General features: G+C 50.4%; 1 protein-coding gene and 1 long non-coding RNA gene across 4 annotated transcripts in view; one reads left to right on the top strand and one right to left on the bottom strand.

The window, feature by feature from the left end:
• LOC140402296 (uncharacterized) overlaps positions 1-24,102 on the top strand; it is a 269,290-nt gene that overhangs the window by 109,230 nt on the left and 135,958 nt on the right. The gene's annotated exons all lie outside the window — the stretch shown is intronic.
• Positions 1-24,102, bottom strand: part of LOC140402295 (cytochrome P450 2C38-like) — a 102,045-nt gene that overhangs the window by 8,114 nt on the left and 69,829 nt on the right. The window contains exons 6-7 of the mRNA XM_072489965.1: positions 21,280-21,421; positions 12,365-12,552 (exon numbers count right to left, since the gene is read on the bottom strand). Of these exons, the coding sequence (XP_072346066.1) occupies positions 12,365-12,552; positions 21,280-21,421 (330 nt within the window). The remainder of the gene's footprint in view (positions 1-12,364; positions 12,553-21,279; positions 21,422-24,102) is intronic.

Raw genomic sequence — 24,102 nt, 5'->3', positions numbered from 1 at the left:
GCCTCGACCCTTCAGTCGTGGCAGCCCTTCCCGACCCACAGAATGTAGGAGGAGGCACACTCCAAGACATGCACACAGCGATCCAAGATGCGATCGGCTATAACAGAGGAGACCCCGCAGAAGGCCTAAACAAGTGTAGGCAAAAGAAGACAGAGCATCCCATAGCATTGGCTGGACGCTTGTGGATACATTTCACAGCAGTTTTCTGAGAGTTAGCCCGCGCCCATTTGTCCCCAGATAACATGGTCAAATGGACTCGAATCCTAGTCTCTCATGCAACAGACGATGGACAGAGAGCTTGTGCAAATTACGACCCCTCAGACGAGGCCCACAATGAGAAATGGGGTTTGAAGAGATTGTCCCGCGCTTGGGAGCAATCAGTCCAAGGCAAAACCGCATTTATAAAACCAGATGAAGAGCAGGTAGATATGAATCCAGTTAAAGCGCACCAGAACCCCGCATGGGTAAATGAGGGCAGGAACAGCCCACCTCAGCCAAAACCCCAGGAATGTTACAACTGTGGACAGTTAGGACACTTTGCACGAGAGTGCAATGCGCTCCAAAAGCAGCAGAGAAACCAACAGACAGGCACCCTAAATAAGAATAGGGCAAAGCCAATCCATAGCGTTAGCGCCCGTTCAGTGAACATAGACATGAACGGCACTGACTGACGGTGTTCGGGCTCCCCAACCTGGGTCTGCGACACACTTTGGGACAAGTCTGGTAGACCGGTCGCAGCAGGCAATGTCCGGGGACACCCCGTAGAATTTCTTTGGGACACAGGAGGGTCCCGCACGACACTCAATTCCTCCACAATGTTTCAGCGAGACATGTGGCCCACAACAGACACCATCACCCTCAGAGGCTTTACAGGTCATTTACAACAAGGACACATCACAGCCCCTGTAGCGATACAAATAGGGAACATTATAACCAAACACTCCGCAGTTTTGGTTGATCTACCCCAGACAGCTGAACACATCCTAGGAATCGATTTTATGAGCTCCCACAACCTCTCTTTTGATCCAGTTCATAAATGTGTTTGGAGAATGGCAAAGGCAGCACGAGCCCCCGCCACACTCACAGTTGGAGACTATGAAAACAAGATTAGCTCAGTAGGAGACTTCTGGTTCGTCCCTCGAGCCATTAATACAGACAAACAGGTTACGGCAGTCCTGCAGGAACATAAAGCAGCATTTGCACAGCACAAGCACGACTGTGGCAAGATAGCTGGCTTGGTAAATATTACAGGTCCTGACCCGAGACCCCAAAAGCAGTATGGCTTTCCCCAAGAGGCAGAGGGAGAAATCTCAAAGGTAATAGAGAGTTTGCTGGATCAAGGCGTACTCAGATCAGTAGCCTCCACAAACAACGCACCAATTTGGCCTGTCTGAAACCCGATGGATCATGGCGACTGGCCATTGATTACCGGGAACTGAACAAAGTAACCCCAGTAGCAGCCCCCACCATAGCCACGAATCCCGAGACAATGCTCAAACAGGGATTCGAGTCAAAAACAAATTCGGTTTTGGACATTAGTAACGGCTTTTGGTCCATTCCATTGGATAAAGCGTGCCAGTACAAATTTGCCTTTACATTCCAGGGACAACAATATACGTGGACGTGCCTTCCACAAGGCGTCCACAACTCCCCCTCCATTTTCCACCGACAGCTGGAAAATGGACTAGCAAAATTTTCCCGCCCCGATTGTCTGGTCCAGTATGTAAATGACTTGCTACTACAGACCGACACAAAGGGAGAGCACATTTCGCTTCTCGCTGAACTCCTAGTACTCCTGAAAGAAATTGGATGTAAAGTCAACCACAAGAAGGCCCAGATTTTGCAGGAAAAAGTGATTTACTTGGGTATAGTAATCACACATGGTAAACGCGAGATCGAGCAAAAGAGAATTGACTCGATCGACAAATTGCCCCTTCCCCACAATGTCTCAGCCCTCCGGTCATTTTTAGGACTGGCTGGCTACAGCAGAATCCATATTGACGGTTTCGCCACAAAAGCAGCGCCCCTATCCGACCTTCTCAAGAAGCAGGCACCTTGGGAATGGCTTCCACAGAACACGGATGCCGTGGATGCTTTAAAAAGAGCCCTCAGCACAGCCCCCGCATTACAGGTCCCAGATCCACTTCCTCCATACACAATTGAGGTTGCAGGCACCGACCGAACCCTTTCGGCCGTACTCCTCCAGGAACTCCATGACCAATTACGCTCCGTGGCATACGCCTCACGCGTGTTAGATCCTGTCGAGCAAGGATTTTCTGCCTGCGAAAGGCACCTGCTCGCAGTTTTTTGAGCAGTACAGTACTTCGCATACATTACAGGACTCAACCCCATCACCATTCTCACTGAACACACCCCAACACAGCTATTATTAGACGGTCGACTTAAAGATGGCACAGTCAGCCAAATCCGCGCAGCCCGTTGGACCCTTCTTTTACAGGGACGGGACATTACAGTCAAAAGAACCAAGACCCACACCTTCCTAGCTGATAATTTGCAATATGCAGGAGCCCCTCATGAGTGTGAGATCATCACCACCAAACACAACACAGGCCCATTTATACCTAAAACACCTCCCAGGAAAGCAGGTAATACACCCCAGAGACCCCAGCCCACAGGCACGTGCGCACCCCTGAAAATCTATGTGGACGGCTCCTCCACAGTTTTGAACGGAAAGAAAATTTCCGGTTGCGGCATTTATGTAGAGGTCACACAGGGACGCACCCTAAATGAGATCTCATTAAAGTTGCCCGGGCACTTAGGCTCGCAGGCAGCAGAACTGGCAGCAATCGCTTATATTGTAGACCACCCCGACTCGTTCCCGACCCCAGCAGACATCTATTCGGACAGCTTGTATGTCTGTAATAGTTCGACGGAATTCCTACCCCTGTGGGAAACTAGAGGATTTGTTTCCGCAGATGGAAAGCCCCTACCCTCAGCCCCATTACTCCAACATATCCTAGAGACAGCCAAAAATAGGAAATATTGCATAATTAAAGTTCGCACTCATCACCGTTCTTCCCCCCCCCCAGGTAACGTTAAAGCAGACGCCCTAGCAAAGGCAGGTTCCAGGCATGGTTACTTTTGGAACCCCCCCCCACCGAGAGCGCACCAGTACACGCAGTTCAGGTTACAGACCAACATTCAGGATGTAGCAAAGGCACAGAAGGAAGATGAAAAAGTCAGGGAAGTTTCAAAAAGAACCTTCCCAGCCCTGTACGACAAGTTTAAAAACGCAATCACCACACACGACGGTATGATTTTCAAAGAAGGCATTTATGTAGTTCCCAGCCAGGACAGGAACCTGATTATTTGTCAGGTCCATGACAATCATGGACACCAAGGCATTGAACCAACCCTAGCCCACCTCAGACTGCTCTGCTGGTGGCCTGTTTTAAAAGCCGATGTTACTCACTACATCGAGAATTGCTTGATTTGTGCCCAGAACAATCCGGACAGATATGCAAGAAAGGCTCAGCTTAGTCACACCCGCCCCGTTAATGGCCCCTGGACGAATTTGCAGATAGACTACATAGGACCCCTATGCCCCTGCAGAAATGGTTATAAGTATGTGTTGGTGGTCATCGACACCTTCACAAAATGGGTGGAAGCTTTTCCATCGAGAACGAATACGGCCAAGACAACAGCTAAAATACTAACACAGCACACCTTTGCAAGATGTGGCCTCCCACACAGTATAGAGTCCGATCAAGGCTCCCATTTTACAGGACGAGTAATGAAAAACGTCCTCACAATCTTCGGAATCAGGCAAAAGTTTCACATAGCCTACCACCCCCAGTCAAGCGGCATTGTGGAGAGGATGAACAGGACTCTAAAAGCCACCCTCAGGAAAATGGTGCAACAAAACAACAGCACCTGGGATTCAGTTCTCCCATTTGCTTTAATGTTCCTAAGAAACACGGTATCCACGTCACAGGATACACCTCCCACACCCTCATGACCGGACGCCCCATGAAAGGGACAGAGTATTTATTAGGACTGGATTTGGCCAGCCCCGCAGTCATCTCACGCATGAAAATGCTGTACAACAGTTAATAGAGACCATAACGGCAGCGCAACTCGCAGCAGCTGTGAGACTTGGAACCAGGAGGAAACAAAGCACGGCTTGTTTCGACAACAAGGTACACGCCACCGAGTTTGTAGTAGGGCAGCAGGTGATGCTTTCCCTATACAACCCCAGTTCATTCCTTTCCCCCAAATTTTCCGGTCGGTACTCCATTTCGGACAAAGTAAGCCCCTCGGTATACAAGATCACATATCCGAACGGCAAGTCTGTGTGGTTTCACATAAACCAGCTTAAGGCTTATGGCTCGTAGAACAACCATTCACACCACATCTTGCTCGCAGCAGCAGACGAGCACGACCCGCCCACAGATAAAGCATTCATACCCTCCCCCAGCCAGTCCAGCCCATCCTCAGACACAACTTCAACTCCACCCCCAGAGGCACAACTCCGCCTCTCTCTTCCTTCAACCAGCAGCGACAGTGATAGCGACAGCAATGACGACAGCCACAGCACACCACCTTATGATTATACCATGCACCAGGCCCCACTGCCAGCGATTCCCACCATGATTCCAGCGATCCCTTCGAGATCCCATACATCAAAGCCCCTGACCAGACCCACTGCCCGACGATTACGGATTACAGCCCAGTAGCTCCAACCTCGCCACCCAATTCTGGCACCGCAACAATTCGTTCAGGCTCATCCGGAATGATGAGATGGACCCCAATTCACCCCAAGCAGCTTTAGCCAAACTACTCCAGTCAAGAGTATGGCAGCCGGGAGAAGATGGTGACATAGAGTTAGACTCCCACCAACCGAATCCTTTTGCGACCCTGTTCGCTACTGATCAATGAGGTGTCCAGATGATGGAAAAAAGGAACTGATGGAGAGATATGGTGTCCTTTCTGATGGAACCTGCACCATGTTTGTTGTATGTTTGTTCGTTTAATGTACATGTTTATTGTGTGTAAATTTAGAAGTTTTTTAAAAAGTTTTTCCTGGCCCCACGCCACCACCCCTTTGACGCCCAGTGACTGTTAGAGGAACTAGTTTGTCTTCAGACAACCGTTTAGAGGAACTAGTTTGTCGACAGAACACCACTCATAGCTACTCTCCTGATTCGATCACGAGAGGCAGCCCCCCACGACGACCACATTCTTAGCCATTCTTGCCGGTCACTCAGGCTGTGGAGAAACGGCACTGATCCCCGCCCTGCCTGAGGACCCCCCTCTGTTCAGCTACTCTCGGGGAGAGCACAAACGGCACTGATCACCGTCCTACCCGGGGATTCCACCCACTTCTTACCTGCCGCGGCCCATACGCACCCAATTTTGGCACTTTCAAGTCTAAATTCTTCTGTTTGTTTTCGGCAACCCTTAGGTTGCTTCCGTATTTTCAGTTCAGGAAAATTGGCAGAGTTACAACAGCAAGATATAGAAATAAAACGGATGTATCAGAAAACATACACGGAAGAGGAATCTGAGTGTATACCGGAGTGTTATTACCGTAAAAATTATGTCTTGATGAGAAAATGGAGACCTTTACATATGCAGGCAGTTGCAAAGTGGGCAGAAGTTCATCAAGTAATATTGCCGGTAGGGTATAGAAAGGAGGTGTTGCGAGTAGCACATGAGGTACCAGTGGGAGGTCATTTGGGAGTCAGGAAAGCTCAAGCTAAAATACAAAAACATTTCTATTGGCCTGGACTACATAAAGATGTAGTTAAATTTTGTCGACAATGTCACACATGTCAAGTGATAGGGAAACCTCAAGCAGTGATCAAACCAGCGACCTTAATACCCATTCCAGCATTTGAGGAACCTTTTACAAGGGTCTTAATTGATTGCATAGGGCCGCTTCCTGAAACAAAAAGTGGGAATCAATATCTTTTGACGATAATGGATGTGTCTACCAGGTTTCAGAGGCCATTCCAGTACGTAATATTGCAGCCAAAAAGGTTGTGGAGGAGTTACTTAAATTCTTTACTAGAAATGGGCTACCCACAGAAATACAATCGGATCAAGGATCAAATTTTACCTCAAGGTTATTCAAAGAAGTTATAGATAGTTTAGGAATAAAACAATTTAAATCAACTGCGTACCATCCATAATCGCAGGGAGCGTTACAAAGGTGGCATCAGACATTGAAGACAAGATTATCCAGAGGATTGGGATAATGGAATTCCGTTTGTACTGTTTGCAATTAGGAATGCCCCTAATAAGTCAACGTAATTCAGTCCTTTTCAACTAATTTTTGGTCATGAGGTAAGAGGAGCACTTAAATTGTTTAAGGAAAAGTTGGTGAGTGAAAAATCAGAACTTACATTATTGGATTACGTATCAAATTTTAGAGAATTTTAGAGCAGGTGAATTGGCTTGACAGCATTTAAAAATTGCACAAAATTCAAAGTTCGTAGTTTTGCCAGTGGAGATAAAGTTTTAGTATTGTTACCAGTGGGAGGTGAACCTTTAAAAGCAAGGTTTTGTGGACCTTATCAGATTGAAAGGAAATTAAGTCAGGTGAATTATACAGTACGAATGCCGGATAGAAGGAAATCTCACCGAGTGTGTCATGTGAATATACTTAAAAGGTACTTTGAACGGGAAGGAGAGGAAAAGGAAGAGGTTTTAAAGATTCTAACTCAAAGTGACGAACCAAATCCAGATGACTTTGAATTTGACATACCTCAAATTAAATTGGAAAACGAGGATGTTCTTAAAAATTGGGATAAATTGTTGAGTTACCTTCCGGAGGAAAAACGGACTGACCTGAAAGAGTTATTGATATGACATGGGCAAGTTTGTGGAGATAAGTTGGGAAGCTCTAAAATGGCAGTACATGATGTAGATGTGGGAAATGCTGTTCCAATTAAACAACATCTATACAGACTTAACCCTTTAAAATTGGCACAGGTTAACAAGGAGATTGAAAGTATGCTTAAAAATGGCATAATTGAAGTGGGTTGTAGCCAATGGAGTCATAGTGATGGTACCAAAACCGGTCAGTACCCAACGGTTGTGTGTGGATTAGAGAAAGCTTAATGCAGTTAGAAGAACGGACTCTTATCCAATCCCACATTTGGAGGATTGCATTGAGAAAGTGGGACAGTCAGCTTTTATTTCCAAACTGGATTTACTTAAAGGTTACTGGCTGGTACCTTTATCCGAAAGGGCGAAGGAGATCTCAGCTTTTGTGACTCCAGATGGTATATACCAATTCAAAGTTATGCCATTTGGCATGAAAATCGCCGCAGCCACATTTCAACGGTTAACTAACAAAGTGGTTTCCGGATTATCCAATTGTGCAGTATACATCGACGATCTGGTAATTTTCAGCCAGATATGGGAAGAATATTTAAAAGTTATTCGATCGACTTCAGGACGTGCGTTTGGTGGTAAACCTAGCCAAAAGTGAATTTGGAAAAGCCCAAGTCACAAATGGTCCCACGGGATTTGAAAACAAAAGTTATTGGGGAGTTTACAATACCTTCGCCACAAAGGGAAATAATGCAATTTCTTGGCATGAGTGGATTCTACCGGAAATTTGTGCCAAATTTTAGTAGTGTGGTTGCTCCACTGACGGACTTGCTAAAGAAACGTAGCAAATTTAAGTGGACAGCGGCGTGTCAACAGGCATATGACTGCTTGAAAGCTGCGTTGACCACTGCTCCTGTGTTAGCCATCCCAAATTATACCAAACTATTCAAAGTGGCTGTGGATGCGAGTGATGTGGGCGTAGGTGCGGTGCTTCGACAACACGATGATGAAGGACTAGAGCAGCCTCTTGGTTATTTTTCAAAGAAATTGAATTCTCACCAGAAAAAGTATTCGACGATTGAGAAGGGGACTTTGAGTTTGGTGCTGGCTTTGCAACATTTTCACATTTATGTGACCAGCAATCCGTCTGACACCATTATATATACGGATCATAATCCATTGGCATCTTTGGAACGATTCCGGAATAACAATGCAAGACTGTTTCGATGGAATTTATTGTTACATCCTTTGCATTTAAAAATAGTACATATGGCAGGACGAGAAAACGTGATAGTCGATGCTTCAGAACATAGAACATAGAACAATACAGCACAGAACAGGCCCTTCGGCCCACGATATTGTGCCGAACCTTTGTCCTTGATTAATCAAAGATTATCATGGAATTTACATTGCAGAAGGAGGCCATTAGGCCCATCGAGTCTGCACCGGCTCTTGGAAAGAGCACCCTACCCAAGGTCAACACCTCCACCCTATCCCCATAACCCAGTAACCACACCCAACACTAATGAAATGAAATTAAAATGAAAATCGCTCATTGTCACAAGTAGACTTCAATGAAGTTACTGTGAAAAGCCCCTAGTTGCCACATTCCGGCGCCTGTTCGGGGAGGCTGGTACGGGAATTGAACCGTGCTGCTGGCCTGCCTTGGTCTGCTTTCAAAGCCAGCGATTTAGCCCTGTGTGCTAAACCAGCATCTGTGTGCTAAACCAGCCACTAAGGGCAATTTTGGACACTAAGGGCAATTTATCATGGCTAATCCAGCTAACCTGCACATCTTTGGACTGTGGGAGGAAACCAGAGCACCCGGAGGAAACCCACGCACAAGGGGAGAACGTGCAGACTCCGCACAGACAGTGACCCAAGCCGGAATTGAACCTGGGACCCTGGAGCTGTGAAGCAATTGTGCTATCCACAATGCTACCGTGCTGCCCTTAAGAACAAATTAATCTACACTATATCATTCTACCGGAATCCATGTACCTATCCAATAGCTGCTTGAAGGTCCCTAATGTTTCCGACTCAACTACTTCCAAGGGCAGTGCATTCCATGCCCCCACTACTCTCTGGGTAAAGAACCTACCTCTGACATCCCCCCTATATCTTCCACCATTCACTTTAAATTTATGTCCCCTTGTAATGGTTTGTTCTACCCAGGGAAAAAGTCTCTGACTGACCACTCTATCTATTCCCCTGATCATCTTATAAACCTCTATCAAGTCACCCCTCGTCCTTCTCCGATCTAATGAGAAAAGGCCTCGCACCCTCACCCTTTCCTCGTAAGACCTACTCTCCATTCCAGGCAACATCCTGGTAAATCTCCTTTGCACCTTTTCCAAAGCTTCCACATCCTTTCTAAAATGAGGCGACCAGAATTGTACACCTTACTCCAAACGTGGCCTTACCAAGGTTTTGTACAGCTGCATCATCACCTCACGGCTCTTAAATTCAATCCCTCTGTTAATGAACGCTAGCACGCCATAGGCCTTCTTCACAGCTCTATCCACTTGAGTGGCAACTTTCAAAGATCTATGAGCATAGACCCCAAGATCTCTCTGCTCCTCCACATTGCCAAGGACCCTACCGCTTTGTCACAAATGTGATGAACAGAAGCAGGTTCGGTGGAGGAAGAAGAACTAAAATGGGCTAAATTATTATAAATGTTTGCGTGTTTTGTTTTGTTAAAAAAAAACGTATATTCACTGTCCATATTTCTCAAAGGAAAGTGAAAAGGTGAAAAATGAAACCATCTTGAAGTTGATGGGTTTTTTCCTTGGGGGAGGTGTCATGTGAGAGTACATTTAAGAAATGGGTGTTTATAAAAATATCTGTCGTGCATGTACCTTTAGGAAATGGGTGATTATCAGTGATGTCAGAGTGTGGGTGGAGCTGGACTGTCTGTCTGCTTTTACTTTCGCTTTGTGCTTGCAGCTACAGGGTGAGTTTAGTTTTGTTTTAGATTTGGAGAAGCTGCAGTCACAGCAAGATGTGATGAATCTCTGCAGGCTTATGAATGTCCATTTGGTGATTTCAACGTGGTGACTGTTCTCAGTAGTGAAGTTAAACCTGATGTCTTTCTGTACCAAGGGTTCTTTTTGTCTTGTGGATGTTGCAAGGAAAGATTAAGAGTTACTTATAGAGTACTGTATTCTTTGGGGGATTTATTGGTGTTGATAGTTGTTAAGATGTTTACTGTGGGTTTACAAAGTGTTAGCTGGTTTCATAAATAAACACTGTTTTAATTTATAAATACTGTAGATTTCTGGTGCATCACACCTGTAAGGTAAACCCCTGTGCTCCCCATAACCACAATCTAGTAAAAGTTGTGGGTCAGGTGAACTCCATGATACACTTTGGGGTTCTCTAAACCCTGGCCCATATCAATTTTAAAAGCTCCTGTAAAAGGTGACAACGTGAGGGCAAATTGAATGGAGATGAAGAAATTGGCTGAACGGAATGAAATCCTTGCAAGGGATCGAGTGGAACTTGTACTCCAGGTACTTGTGGGAGTCTGGACTTGTTCTGTATGTCAGTGGAATGCCATTCCCTAAGATATAAGAGCCAATCCAAAAAAGGGTCAGAAATAGATCACAGTGATGTAATATGAAAAAATGAAATGAAAGTGAAATGAAAATCGCTTATTGTCACAAGTAGATTTCAAATGAAGTTACTGTGAAAAGCCCCTAGTCGCCACATTCCGGCGCCTGTTCGGGGAGGCTGGTACGGGAATATAGGTGAACATTTGAAGCAATATTAACAAAGGTTTCCCACTATAAGCTTAGACAATAGAAGAATGAGATTGTGGATGGTTAGGCTTGGTTGAGATGCCAGTGAAACAGCCTGCCACCATCGTCCATAGAAGTCCCTGCATGAGGAATGCACACGTGTGTGAGGTCTCAGAGCTCCTCGAACCTATAGAAATTTGCACAGCCAGCGTGGAGATGAGAAAATTTGATTGGAATCCTGAAAACCACATTGTGTGAGTCTGGTTAATGAATGGCAGCTGGTGGAACAGACATGCAAGCTTCACTCAGTTGGTAACGGTCCTAGTTAGAAGATGTGATTCAAGTCCGATTCCAGGGTGAATTTGAGACGAACGCTCTTGAGTACGATTAACAATGAAAATTTCAAACAAAGAACATTGGGCGGGATTCTCCGCCTCGCCGTGCCACATTTCTGCCCCGATCGGCCAGCGGGATTCTCCGTTACGCCAGCCGGTCAATGGGGTTTCCCAACGTGGGGCAGTCCCAGCCGTCGGGAAACGCCCGAGCGCTGGCAAAACGGAGAATCACGCCGGCGGAGAATCACGCCCCTTGTCTCTACTTATTTGGATCAGGTTTTCAATAATGGTCACATGCACCATTCAAAACTTCTGCCATTTAATTAAATCATGGCTAATTCAATCCAATCCAATCCGATCGATACATCAACTCCATTTATCCCTCTTTCTTGAAAATTCAATTGATTCAGCATCCACATCTTTTCGGGAGTGAATTCCAGATTTCCATGATCCTGTGTGCTAAAGATTGCTCCCTGATTTCATTTGCATATGGTCTAGCTCTAATATTAAGGCTATTGCTCCTTAGTACTGGATTTCCCTAACAGAGGACATAGTGGGCTGGATTCTCCGAATTGAAGACTAAGTGCTGACGCCGGCGTGGGAACTGTGGCGTTTTACGCCCGGAAAAACAACGCAAAAGCTGCACCGATCCTCCGTCTGGCGGGTGCTTGAAGGCACACGGTGTAAAACCCCCGGCTTTACCTGTGGATACGGCCGGAGAATTGCCGTGGCTGCGCATGCTCACGGCGGCGGCCTGCAGCGGCTGCACCGTGCAAATTGGCACGGCCGTGCACGGACCCAGCCTGCCAAAACCTGCCCCCCTGTAGTCAGCCTCGCCATCCCCGGAACATCCCCCATCCAGTGCCCCCAGCCCACGCCAAAGCCCTCCCTGCCTGCGAAACGTCTCCCCCCCACCCCCCATCCCCGACTGTGGCGGCACTGGACTCAGTCCGCAGCCGCCCCGCCAGGTTCATGAAAATAGAAAGGACAGGTGTTCCACACTGTAGGGAACCCGGCGTGTTGGGGTTGGAGCATCGGGGGAGGGCCTCAGGGGACGCCCAGAGGTCGTTCTGACGGCGTACGCTGTACTCTGCGAGTATGCCGTTTTCGAGGGGGCGGAGCATTGCAAAAGCGGTGCTAACTCCGATTTTGGCACAAACAGGGATTCTCCGGGCGATCACTGAATGCGCTGTCGGCGACCAGAGAATCCCGCCCAGTTTCCATGTATCCGTGCTGTTGAATAGCTTCTCATCATGTAAAATTTCCTCCTGGTATTCCAGTCAATATTTCTCCCTTAACAAAAAACAATCACGAAAAGAACTAGTTATGTGTCTCATTGTGTGTTTTGTGGGAGAATGGTGGCAAGGAATATCTACTACAATTTCCCAAATAACAATCGTCGTAGCGTTTCAAACGCAATTCCATAATACAACGTGCTGTTTTGACATCATGATGAACTGTATAAATAATGGTTTTGATTCCAACCTTAGGAATCAGATATCCTCTGAATTCTACATCTCTTGTCACCGTGTGTGGAAGACTCATGGGAACAAGGTCGATGTATCGCTGAACTTCGTGTATAACGGCATCTGTATATGGCATTTTTGCTCGATCTTCAACAGTGGGTCTTCGACAGGATCCAACCACTTCATCAATCTCACTATGAATTTTTTCTGGTAGGACAAAGAAAGATAGTTTTAAATTGTTAAATACATTTAATTTACAAACATCATCAATGTCATCTGTGACACTTCGCACATTGTGGCCGATACCATTACTTTACCTGACTGCCAATGTATTTGATGGTTTTAGCCAATTGCAAGATATTGGTTGAAGACTACTGGAGAGTTAGAGCTTATTTAACATATTTTCACTCAGAAACCCGGGGTGGAAATCAATGCCCACAATCCAAGATTAGGCACACAAAGTTTGGCTCTTTAAAGCCTGAAGATTTTAGGATGAAGCAAAAAAATTAAAGGAGGTAAGGAATCGTATCGTTTTGGGACACTGGAAAAGTCACCATATTTTTAAACCAAGTGGATGAGGCTTAATTTTGACACAATGAAGATCCAGGGAAAAACACGATTGCAGAATGGAGGATATGCCAGTTGAAGGAACAAGAAGAGGAAGTTCAGAGCCACAGTCACCACAGAGGTATTGATAGACGCAACTGATTGTGATAGTGAGCAGCGGTTGAAAGTTGGAGGCGAGGGAGGAATGACCTGCCAAGTGATCAGCTTTTTCTTGGAACCTGTCTCGGTGTGAGAAGAGGAATTTAGGTGCCCTGCTACATGAATCACACAATGTTAGTATGCATGTGTAGCAAGTAATTCGGAAGGTAAACAGAATGTTGCTATTTATTGCTCGGGGAATGGAATATAAAGGTGGGGAAATTTTGCGACAGTTGTACAGTACATTGGTGAAACCACACTTAAGTTACTGTGTACGGTTTTGGTCTCATTTAAGAAAGGATATAATTGCATTGGAAGCATTGTGAGAAGGTTCACTCAACTGATTCTTGGGGTGGAGGGGTTATCCACTGAGAAGAGATTGTACAGATTGGTCCTGTATCCATTGCAGTTTAGAAGAATGAGATGTGATTGTATTGAAACATAAAAGATCCTGATGGGATTTGACGGGTTAATGCTGGAAGGATGTTTCCTCTAGTGTGACACAATTTAAAAATAAGAGGCGGGATTCTCCGTTTCAGAGACTATGGGCTGGATGCACCGTTTTGGAGGCTCAGTGCCAATGCCAGCGTGGGAACAGTGGCATTTTACGACGGCCAAATACGGCGGCGAATCCTCACCGATCCTGTGAGTGGTGAGGAGCTAACAGCCGCGCCGAGTAAAACTCCCAGCTCACACGATACAAACGGCTGGAGAATTGCCGGGTCTGTGGCCACGTATGTGCACGCCGATGACCTGCAGCGGTCGTGCCGTAAAACTCGCGCCGGCCGTGTGCAGACCCGACCTACCAAAATGTGCCCCCCTGGCCAGCCCCCACCAGTCAACCCAGCCCTCGCGAAGACCGCACTGGCCAGCAGCACGGCACCCGGCCAACTGGCAGCACTGGACACAGTCCGCAGCCGCCACGCCGGATTGCCGACCGCTGAGACCACACTCGGCCCATCAGCGGCGGAGCATCGGGGGAGGGCCTTCAGGTGATGCGCCAACGCCGGTGCAATAGCGTGCGATGCAATGACTCCATTTTGGAGGGGGCGGAGCATAGAAAACCGGCGTCAAACCGGCGCCACCCTCGATTTCAGCGTCGGAACGAATTATGATATCACCGTCGGGGAGCGGTGAATCCTGCCGTATCTGCTGACCCCGGGACAGAACTGGTGGAGTTCTACCACAGCAAAAGTAGTGCCACTCCCGGAGCAGTTCATCAGCCGTTCATGGGCTAGCACTGGCACCACGTGGAACACAATCGATTTCAATGAGAAACTGTGTCGGAGTTAAGACACGAGAAGCTGACAAGCTGCAGCCGCATATTAACACTCCGTTCCCCACACCCAGACCACCGCCCACCATCCCCCGTCCCCCAAATACCCCCCCTCCATCACCACCACTCCCATACCATCTCCTTCCACCACCACTCCAACCCACAACACAATCATGCCTTGTGTCTTGCAGGATCCCCTGGCGATGAGGCGGGACCTTCTGGTTTCCCCTGACCCAACTACAACCCCAACCCCCAGTGTACAGCAGCAAGGAAGACGACACAGACAGCGATGCGAGCGTTCAAACCGCTGCCCAAGACACCCTGGATTACAAGTCCGGGTATGACACTGACTTCCCGACACAGCTGCCTCCAACACTCTCCACTATCCCATAGACACTCACCTCACGGTTGAGCATGTTAGTGAAGAGGCTCCTGGGACACTATCTAGTGCGCTCTACACTCGTGCTGTGGTACATCAGGTGGAGGTACGAACCACCGAGGAGGCGGACTGTCAGACTAGCTGCTGTCCAGATAGGTTTTGGGCTTCTGGAAAGGGCAGTCCCAGCGACAGTGGAGATGCAGTCACAGAGCCTGGGACTGCATGAGGGGTTGTCAGCAACCACCCGGCGCCTGCAGATGCAGTTGGAGAAGTCCAACTGCCTGCAGGGGCAGGAGGTAGTATCGGCAATGCGTGTCACCCTGTCTATGGGTGTCGTCCGCGGTGGAGGCCTTGGGGCCAAAGATATCCGCATTGAAACCCTGTTCGAGACAGAAGCGGGCCTCCAGGACTGGCAGATGAGCCTCGGGTTTGCTCCGCTCGCACCGCCTGTGGTAAACCACTGTGTTCTTATATTAAGGGTTGTACTGTAGAACCTGCACTACATGTTCACCTGGGCCCCTGCATGCGCCCAGGAGCCGGGTTATAAATATGCGTTGCCTTCAGCTTGCAGCCATTTCGTCAGCTGCTGTAGGAGGCCTTCATCAGGTCCGAGGTCCAGCGGTTGCTTCGGGAGGGAGTCATTGAGGCCAGCAACAGCCCCTGGCGAGCTCTAGTGGTTGTGGTTAAGTCTGGGGAGAAAAACCGAATGGTCGTGGACTACAGCCAGATCATCAACAGGTACATGCAGCTCGACGCGTACCCCCTCCCACGCATATCTGACATGGTTAACCAGATTGCACAGTTCTGGGTCTTCTCAATGGTGGACCTGAAATCCGCTTACCACCAGCTCCCCATCCGTAAATCGGACCGGCCATACATCGCCTTCGAGGCAGACGGCCGGCTATATCACTTCCTTAGGGTCCCCTTCGGTGTCACCAATGGGCTTTCGGTCTTCCAAGGGGAGATGGACCGAATGGTCGACCAGTACGGCTTGCGGGTCATGTTTCCGTAACTAGACAATGTGACCATCTGCGGCCATGATCAGCAGGACCACAGCGCCAACCTCGCTAAATTTCTCCGCACCGCCACTCTCCTCAACCTCAGGTATAACAAGGAGAAGTGTGTGTTCCGTACAAACCGCTTAGCCATCCTCTGGTCCAGAACAGATTTCTGGGGCCCGATGCCGACCGCATGCGCCCCCTCATGGAGCTTCCCCTCCCCCACTGCCCCAAGGCCCTCAAACGCTGCCTGGGATTCTTCTCGTATTACGCTCAGTGGGTCCCAAACTATGCGGACAAGGCCCGCCCACTCATACAGTCCACTCATTTCCCCCTGACTGCCAAGGCCCAACAGGCTTTCACCCGGATCAGAGCTGATGTTGCCAAAACTGGAATGCACGCTGTCGACGAAACACTTCCTTTCCAAGTAGAAAGCGACGCATCACCCTTGCCGCCACCCTCAACCAGGCAGGCAGGCCCGTGACATTATTTTCCCGCACCCTCCATGCCTCCGAAATTTGGCACTCATCCGTCGAAAAGGAGTCCCAGGCTATTGTTGAGGCTGTGCGACATTGGAGACATTACCTGGCCGGCAGGAGATTCATGAAATTTGCCCTACTCCGTCGAGGAAGTAAGGACGATCACCAAGGACTGCCAGGTCTGTGCGGAGTGCAAACCGCACTTCTACCGGCCGGACCTCACGCACCTGGTGAAGGCTTCCCGCCCCTTTGAACGCCCCAGTGTGGATTTCAAAGGCCCCCTCCCCTCCTCCGACCGACACACGTATTTCCTCAGTGTGATCGATGAATACTCCCGTTTTCCCTTCGCCATCCCATGCCCCGACATGACGTCTGCCACCGTCATTAAAGCCCTTAATTCTATCTTCACTCTGTTTGGCTACCCCGCCTACATCCACAGTGACAGGGGATCCTCATTCATGAGTGATGAGCTACATCAGTTCCTGCTCAGCAGGGGTATCGCCTCCAGCAGAACGACGAGCTACAACCCCCGAGGAAACGGACAGGAAGAAAGGGAGAATGGGACGGTATGGAGGGCCGTCCAGCTGGCCCAACAGTCCAGAAATCTCTCGGCCTCCCGCTGGCAAGAGGTCCTCCCTGATGCACTACATTCTATTCGCTCGTTACTTTACACTGCTACTAACAGTACACCGCATGAACGTCTTTTTCCTTCCCCAGGAAGTCCATATCCCGGGTATTGCTCCCAACTTGGCTCACAGCTCCGGGAACCGTGCTTCTCCGTAAACATGTGCGGCTCCACAAGGCGGATACGTTGGTGGAAAGGGTGCACCTGCTCCACGCAAACCCACAGTATGCCTACGTGGTGTTCCCCGACGGCCACCAGGATACCGTCTCCCTCAGGGATCTGGCACCAGCAGGTTCCACCCCCGCGCCACTCCCATCGCCCCCGGCGCCACCCTCTCCCATCACCCCACCTAGGACTGTCTGTCCTCCCCATGCCCACCCCCGTTGATGAAGAGGATTTTGGCACACTCCCGGAGTCAACTTCGACCACGACAGCACCAACATCACCGGCTCCACATCGTCGATCATAGAGGACGATGAAGGTGCCGGACTGGCTGAACCTCTGACCGGCCCACGGATGACCAGAGACATTTTATTTTACTGTTCTGTAAATATTAAAGTTTGCGAATTATATATAGTTATCCACCACCCCCTCCGGACTCACTTTTAACAGGGGGTGAATGTGGCAAACCAATGTGTTCTTATATTAAGGGTTCACCTGGGCCCCTGCATGCTAGCTCCGCCCAGGAGCCGGGTTATAAATGTGCGTGGCCTTCAGCTCGCAGCCATTTCGTCAGCTGCTGTAGGAGGCCACACTTCAGAGACTAATAAAACCTCAGTTTGAATTCAACTTCGTCTCCAGCCAAATTGATCGTGCCTCACCGCCGTCCCATGGAATCGGCCGGGGGCCGTGGGGCACCCCGAGGGAGAGGAGGTGATGGGGCTCATGCCAGTGACTCCGGCAAGGGAGGTGCCGGAACACCACAGCGCTTTGGACCCCCCATACTCCTGTCTTTGCCAGCGGGCAGAACAGGGTGACATCATGCCATCTGGGACACCCAAGCAGCAGCCGGGCTCATCCAGGCCCAGTTGCTCCAGAAGACAGTCACCAAAGTGGACCCAGATCACAAGGCGGGAATCGCAGCAGGCCGCCTCCACTCCTGATGTACCACCTGGTAATCCACCTAGGCATAGCGTTAGGGTCCGTAAGGCCAGAAAGGTGCACACCAGTTAGATTGGCACGGGTGCAGCACAGAGTATCGTGTTAGAGGCTGGGCACAAACCTGTATACATACATTCACCATTTCACAATAAACACATGTTCACAACGTTTCAACCTGCCTCGGTGCTCTGTCAGACGCGTGTGAGGGATGGATTGGGCTGGCTGCAGGGGGGACGCTGGGGGTGAGATGAGCAGACGGGGGGTGGACTTGGGCCAGGGACCCCAGTTCAGCCAGCGCTCACCGCTCCGGTGCCCCACCCTTTCCCTCTCCACCCCATACCCCCTTCCTCCGCCACCCCTAGCGTTCAGTGGGACCATGTGATGGAATGGAAAGCTTGCATGCAGAATCACCCAGGTGGACGGTGGAAAGTGCTGCCGCGGGCAGGGGTCAGATGTTGTCAAACTGCACAGAGTACCAGAGCTCATCGCAGAGCAGGTCGTCATCACCCCCATCCCAAAGGCTGGACCTTCTGTTATTGCCAACCCAGGGCCCACACCCCATGGTGAGGCAGGTAGGAATCTCAGAGTGGGTTGTAAGGTGGTGGGGGTGGTACAGGGGAGGTGTTCATGGGAGGGGGTGGATGCCCAGGGGGTTCGGCTACTGGCCAGACCCCTGCGGCAATCAATCTGGAGGCGATTAGACCATTCCATGCGTGTCGGCCCTGGCGCACACATTTAGCGGCCTCCTGTGTGTGCCTGAGCCCCATGTCCTGCCCATCCGCGCCTCCTCCGCAGCCTCCTTGTTGGACGAGGCCTGGAGTTCATCTTCCACCTCCAGAATTTTGCCCCTGGCTGTGCGATGTTGTGGAGGTCTCAGACTCTCCTAGCAATATACTGGAGGGCCCCTTCACAGCGATCCAGGGACCTGAACTTCCTCTTTAGGATGCTGAAGCACGCCTTGATCCTGCCCCTGTCGCTGCATGGGTGTCGTTGTGGCTGGTCTCCCCATCAGTCAGTGGCCTCCGGATTGGCGCCACCAGCCACAACTGCAGTGAATAACCCCTGACAGCCAGAAACCAACCCTTCAGCCTTGAAGAGGTCAGGAACCGTCGAGTGTGCCAGGCATTGTGCACGCTGCCCGGGTATCGGGTGCACGATGTGCATCTCATGGTCGCACACCAGCTGCTGCACATTCAGCAAGTGGAAACACTTTCGGTTTGTGAAGACGGCCGGTGCTCGTTTGGTGCCTTGCATCCCGTCGATCACCCCCTGGACCCAATGCACCTTGGCGATGGCGGCGAACCACGCTGCCCGGGCACCTTGGTGGGCTCGGCTCAGTCCACATTGAGTTTGATTATACTGTGCCAATCGGGTATATAGGGCCTCTGTGACGGCGCGGATGCACCTGTGCACCGAGGTGTGTGAGATCCCAGACAGGTCCCTACTCGGCCCCTGAAAGAACCCATGGAGTAAAGCATCAGGGCGACCATCACCTTGACGGCCACCGGGAACGAGTGTCCTCCCCCATACCCCGTGGTGCTCGGTGCGCCATGATCTGGCAATAATGTTGCATTGTCCCCCTGCTCAGTCGGAGTCTGCGAAGGCATGCCCGGCCTGGCAGGTCCTCGAATGGCAGACGCTGCCAGTTCACACGAGGCCTCATGCCGTGCCTCCTTCCCATCTCTTCCTTGGCTTGTTGGTCTGCCAGCTCCCCATCCTCACCACCTGGTTCCTGTTCTCGGTGACCTCCCCGAGCAGCTCCAGCTCGTACAACCTGAATGCATCCCCCAAGGCTGCAACAACTAAGATGTAGGCCACCATTCTTGGTTGGATTCTGACGTCCATTGTCTGTATGGGGTGGAAGACATGTTAGCATGTTGGTACCCCTGTGTCCAACCAGGTCCAATGGGCTACACAGTGGCCCCGGTTTGCACTGCAGACCCTGCCCCCGCATGGCCCCCCCTATCCCCAAACCCACCCCATCCATCTTCACTCCTTGCAATGTGGCGGCCTCTGGCCCTACCATCACCCCTACTGCCAGAGGTACTATTGGCTATCACAACCCATGCCAGCAGTACGTTCCGTATCCCCCGTCGGGCGCCCTCCTGCAGGGCTATTGTGGGCGCTGCCCTTGGGTGGGCCACGTGCTGCCCCTCCGGCGGGAAGCAGCTAGTTGGGAAGGGGGGGATGGAATGGGAACACCCACACGGTCAGTGTCACTCTCGCAACAAGCCAGTGGGGTGTGCAGCAAGATGGCTGCCTTTCAGGCTGCGGCAATGGATGTCTGGATGCCATGGTGCTGTGGGGGGGTCAGCCCATCCCACAGTCTTGCCTCTGCATGTCCTACCTCCTCTCCTGTCTTTTCCCTCATCAGCCACTGCACCTGTTGCCCGATTTTTGAAATGACAAGTGAAACTCGCCGTCGGTAGTTCTTACCAGCAGAGGTGGAGATCGCGGAGACTCCTGGAATATCAGCTCAGGCCTCCTAATGATATGCTGACAGCGTTTACTTTACGTCTGGAGATATTTGACAATGCAGTCGAGGCACTCCGGAGCCTGGCATTCTGGCGGGCACCTGGCACTGGCCACAATTTTGGCCTCACGCGCGATTCTCCATCCAGTCACATTTTGCGATTCCGGTGTCGCTGGACGGACAATCCCGCCCAAGATGTCACCCATTTGAGACCAAGATGAGGAGAAAGTTTTCAATGCGGGTGGATAGTCTGTGGAATTCCCTTCCCCGGGGAGCAGTGGAGGCAGGGTCTCCAATATTTCTGAGGCTGAAATGGACAGATTGTTGAATAACAAGGGTGTATGGGGCAGATCAGACAGTAATGGTTACAATCAGATCAGCCATGATCATATGGTGGAACAGACACGAGGGGCTGAATGACTTGCTCCTGCTCCTAATTTGTATGGTTGTACATATGTGTATAATGCAGTGACCATTCTCTCAGATGAAAATGAAAATCGCTTATTGTCACAAGTAGGCTTCAAATGAAGTTACTGTGAAAAGCCCCTAGTCGCCACATTCCGGCGCCTGTTCGGGGAGGCTGTTACTGCTATCCCCAGTGGTGTTCACCTGCTACTAGAAACACAGCTCACTACTGCTGCCTTTGTTGGCAACTCTGTCAGCTTTCGGTGGGATTCAACATATCAACATTTAAATGAAGCCCAACAATTAAAACTTCCCAAGACCTCATGTTGTAGTAAGCTCTTCACTCCTGTCCCAGTTCTCATGCCGCTGTCCTGCCCCCAGGTTAAAATTAGATTCTGGATTCCGAAATGAGAATGTTCCATTCTCCCAACACAAAAAATCCCAAGTGTTGGACTGTTGAAATCCTCCAACCTCTTATAGTAATGTTGCTTACCCTGAACTTGTGGATACTTTGCCAGGATCTGGATAGCCCATTGCAGTGTCGTGCTGATTGTTTCAGTTCCAGCCAAAAATAAGTTCATTATTGTCCACAACAAGTTCATGTGAATGAATTCCGAGTCATGCTTGTGTTGCTCCTGAAACAAATTTAATCTACTTTTAAAATATTAACGGCCTGATGTTGTGTGTAGTCACTTTCAGATTTCTTTTCAAATACAGATTGTGCTATTAACCAATTGTAGCGCACAAAGACTCACGAGAGACGAATAGCGATGAAGTCGATGAGGCTTTATTAAGCGTGACTTGTTCCCCGCAGTTCAGTAGCAGACTGGCCTGCGGGGGAGAACTCCTGGTTCTTATATTCCGCCTTCAGGGCGAAGCTAGAGGTCAACAGCCAACCAGGACCCGGGATCTGTCAGCCAATGACATCACGGCTTCACAGTCCCACATGACCCCTAATGCATACTACCACATTCACCCCCTGTTAAAAATGAACCCGGCGGGGTGGTAAGGGTTTACAAGGCTGGTCCTGGGAGGAAAACTTTTGCATGTCATCACAGTATGTACAGGGTTATTTTTGTTTTGCACTATTTACAGTGGTCGTAAGGGGGAAAAGAAAAAAGTTCTCGTTAAAGTCCACAACATTGTAGTGTTACATCCGTGCCACGAGTCGGTCGGGCGGTCTGGTCGTCCTTGTCGATCGCCTCGGCCCCGGTGGTGGTGCTTGTTCCCGTGTTGTCGTCTCCGGGAGCCTTACGGTTTCTGCTTCAACTTCACTTCTGGTCGGACCTGGGAGGAGGACCGACTTGTGCGCCCGCACATGTTTTTGGAGCAAGATGGGTCCTGGGGCCACCAGCCAGGTCGGCAGTGACGTTCCGGAGGAGGACTTCCTGGGGAAGACAAGGAGGCGCTCATGAGGCGTTTGGTTAGTGCTAGTACACAGCAGCGACCGGATGGAGTGGAGAGCGTCTGGGAGGACCTCCTGCCACCGTGAAACTGGGAGGTCCCTGGACCGTAGGGCCAGTAGGACGGTCTTCCAGACCGTGCCGTTCTCCCTCTCTACTTGCCCGTTCCCCCGGGGGTTGTAGCTGGTCGTCCTGCTCGAGGCTATACCGTTGTTGAGCAGGAACTGGCGCAGCTCGTCACTCATGAAGGAGGACCCCCTGTCGCTGTGGACGTATGCGGGGCAACCGAACAGTGTGAATATGGTGTTAAGCGCTTTAATGACTGTGGCCGCTGTCATGTCAGGGCAGGGGATGGCGAAGGGGAAACGGGAGTACTCGTCCACCACATTCAGGAAGTATGTGTTGCGGTCGGTGGAGGGGAGGGGCCCTTTGAAATCCAGACTAAGGCGTTCAAAGGGACGGGAAGCCTTGATCAGGTGCGCACCATCCGGCCTGAAATAGTGCGGTTTGCACTCTGCGCAGATGTGGCAGTTCCTTGTGACCGTACGGACCTCCTCCACAGAGTAGGGGAGGTTGCGGGACTTTATAAAGTGGTAGAACCGAGTGACCCCCGGGTGGCAGAGGTCCTCGTGGAGGGTTTGGAGGCGGTTAATTTGTGCGTTGGCACATGTGCCGCGGGATAGGGCATCGGACGGCTCGTTCAGCTTTCCGGGACGGTACAGGATCTCATAGTTGAAGGTGGAGAGCTCGATCCTCCACCTTAAGATCTTGTCGTTTTTAATTTTGCCCCGCTGTGCATTATCGAACATGAAGGCTACCGACCGTTGGTCCGTGAGGAGAGTGAATCTCCTGCCGGCCAGGTAATGCCTCCAATGTCGCACAGCTTCCACTATGGCTTGGGCTTCCTTTTCCACTGAGGAGTGGCGGATTTCTGAAGCGTGGAGGGTTCGGGAGAAAAAGGCCACGGGTCTGCCCGCTTGGTTAAGGGTGGCCGCTAGAGCTACATCGGAGGCGTCGCTCTCGACCTGGAAGGGGAGGGACTCGTCGATGGCGTGCATCGTGGCCTTTGCGATATCCGCTTTGATGCGGCTGAAGGCCTGGCAAGCCTCTGTCGACAGAGGGAAAGTCGTGGTCTGTATTAGGGGGCGGGCCTTGTCTGCGTACTGGGGGACCCACTGGGCGTAATATGAAAAGAACCCCAGGCAGCGTTTTAGGGCTTTTGAGCAGTGAGGGAGGGGAAATTCCATGAGGGGGCGCATGCGTTCGGGGTCGGGGCCCATTATCCCATTGCGCACTACATATCCCAAGATGGCTAGCTGGTTTGTGCTAAACACGCACTTGTCCTCGTTGTATGTGAGGTTCAAGGCTTTAGCGGTCTGGAGGAATTTTTGGAGGTTGGCGTCGTGGTCCTGCTGATCGTGGCCGCAGATGGTTACGTTGTCGAGATACGGGAACGTGGCCTGCAACCCGTGTTGATCAACCATTCGGTCCATCTCTCGTTGGAAGACCGAGACCCCGTTTGTGACGCCAAATGGGACCCTTAGGAAGTGGTATAATCGCCCGTCTGCCTCGAAGGCTGTGTACTTGCGGTCACTTGGGCGGATGGGGAGCTGATGGTAGGCGGACTTGAGGTCCACGGTGGAGAAGACCTTATATTGGGCAATCCGATTGACCATGTCGGATATGCGGGGGAGAGGGTACGCATCTAGTTGTGTGTACCTGTTGATGGTCTGGCTATAGTCTATGACCATCCTTTGCTTCTCCCCTGTCTTTACTACTACCACCTGTGCTCTCCAGGGACTATTGCTGGCCTGGATTATGCCTTCCTTCAGTAGCCGCTGGACTTCGGACCGAATGAATGTCCGGTCCTGGGCGCTGTACCGTCTGCTCCTAGTGGCGACGGGTTTGCAATC

This window comes from Scyliorhinus torazame, chromosome 25 (genome assembly GCF_047496885.1).
Source record: "Scyliorhinus torazame isolate Kashiwa2021f chromosome 25, sScyTor2.1, whole genome shotgun sequence".
Lineage (NCBI taxonomy): Eukaryota > Metazoa > Chordata > Chondrichthyes > Carcharhiniformes > Scyliorhinidae > Scyliorhinus > Scyliorhinus torazame.
Note: the sequence above shows the minus strand (reverse complement) of the source record. Positions and strands in the feature narration are given on the sequence as shown.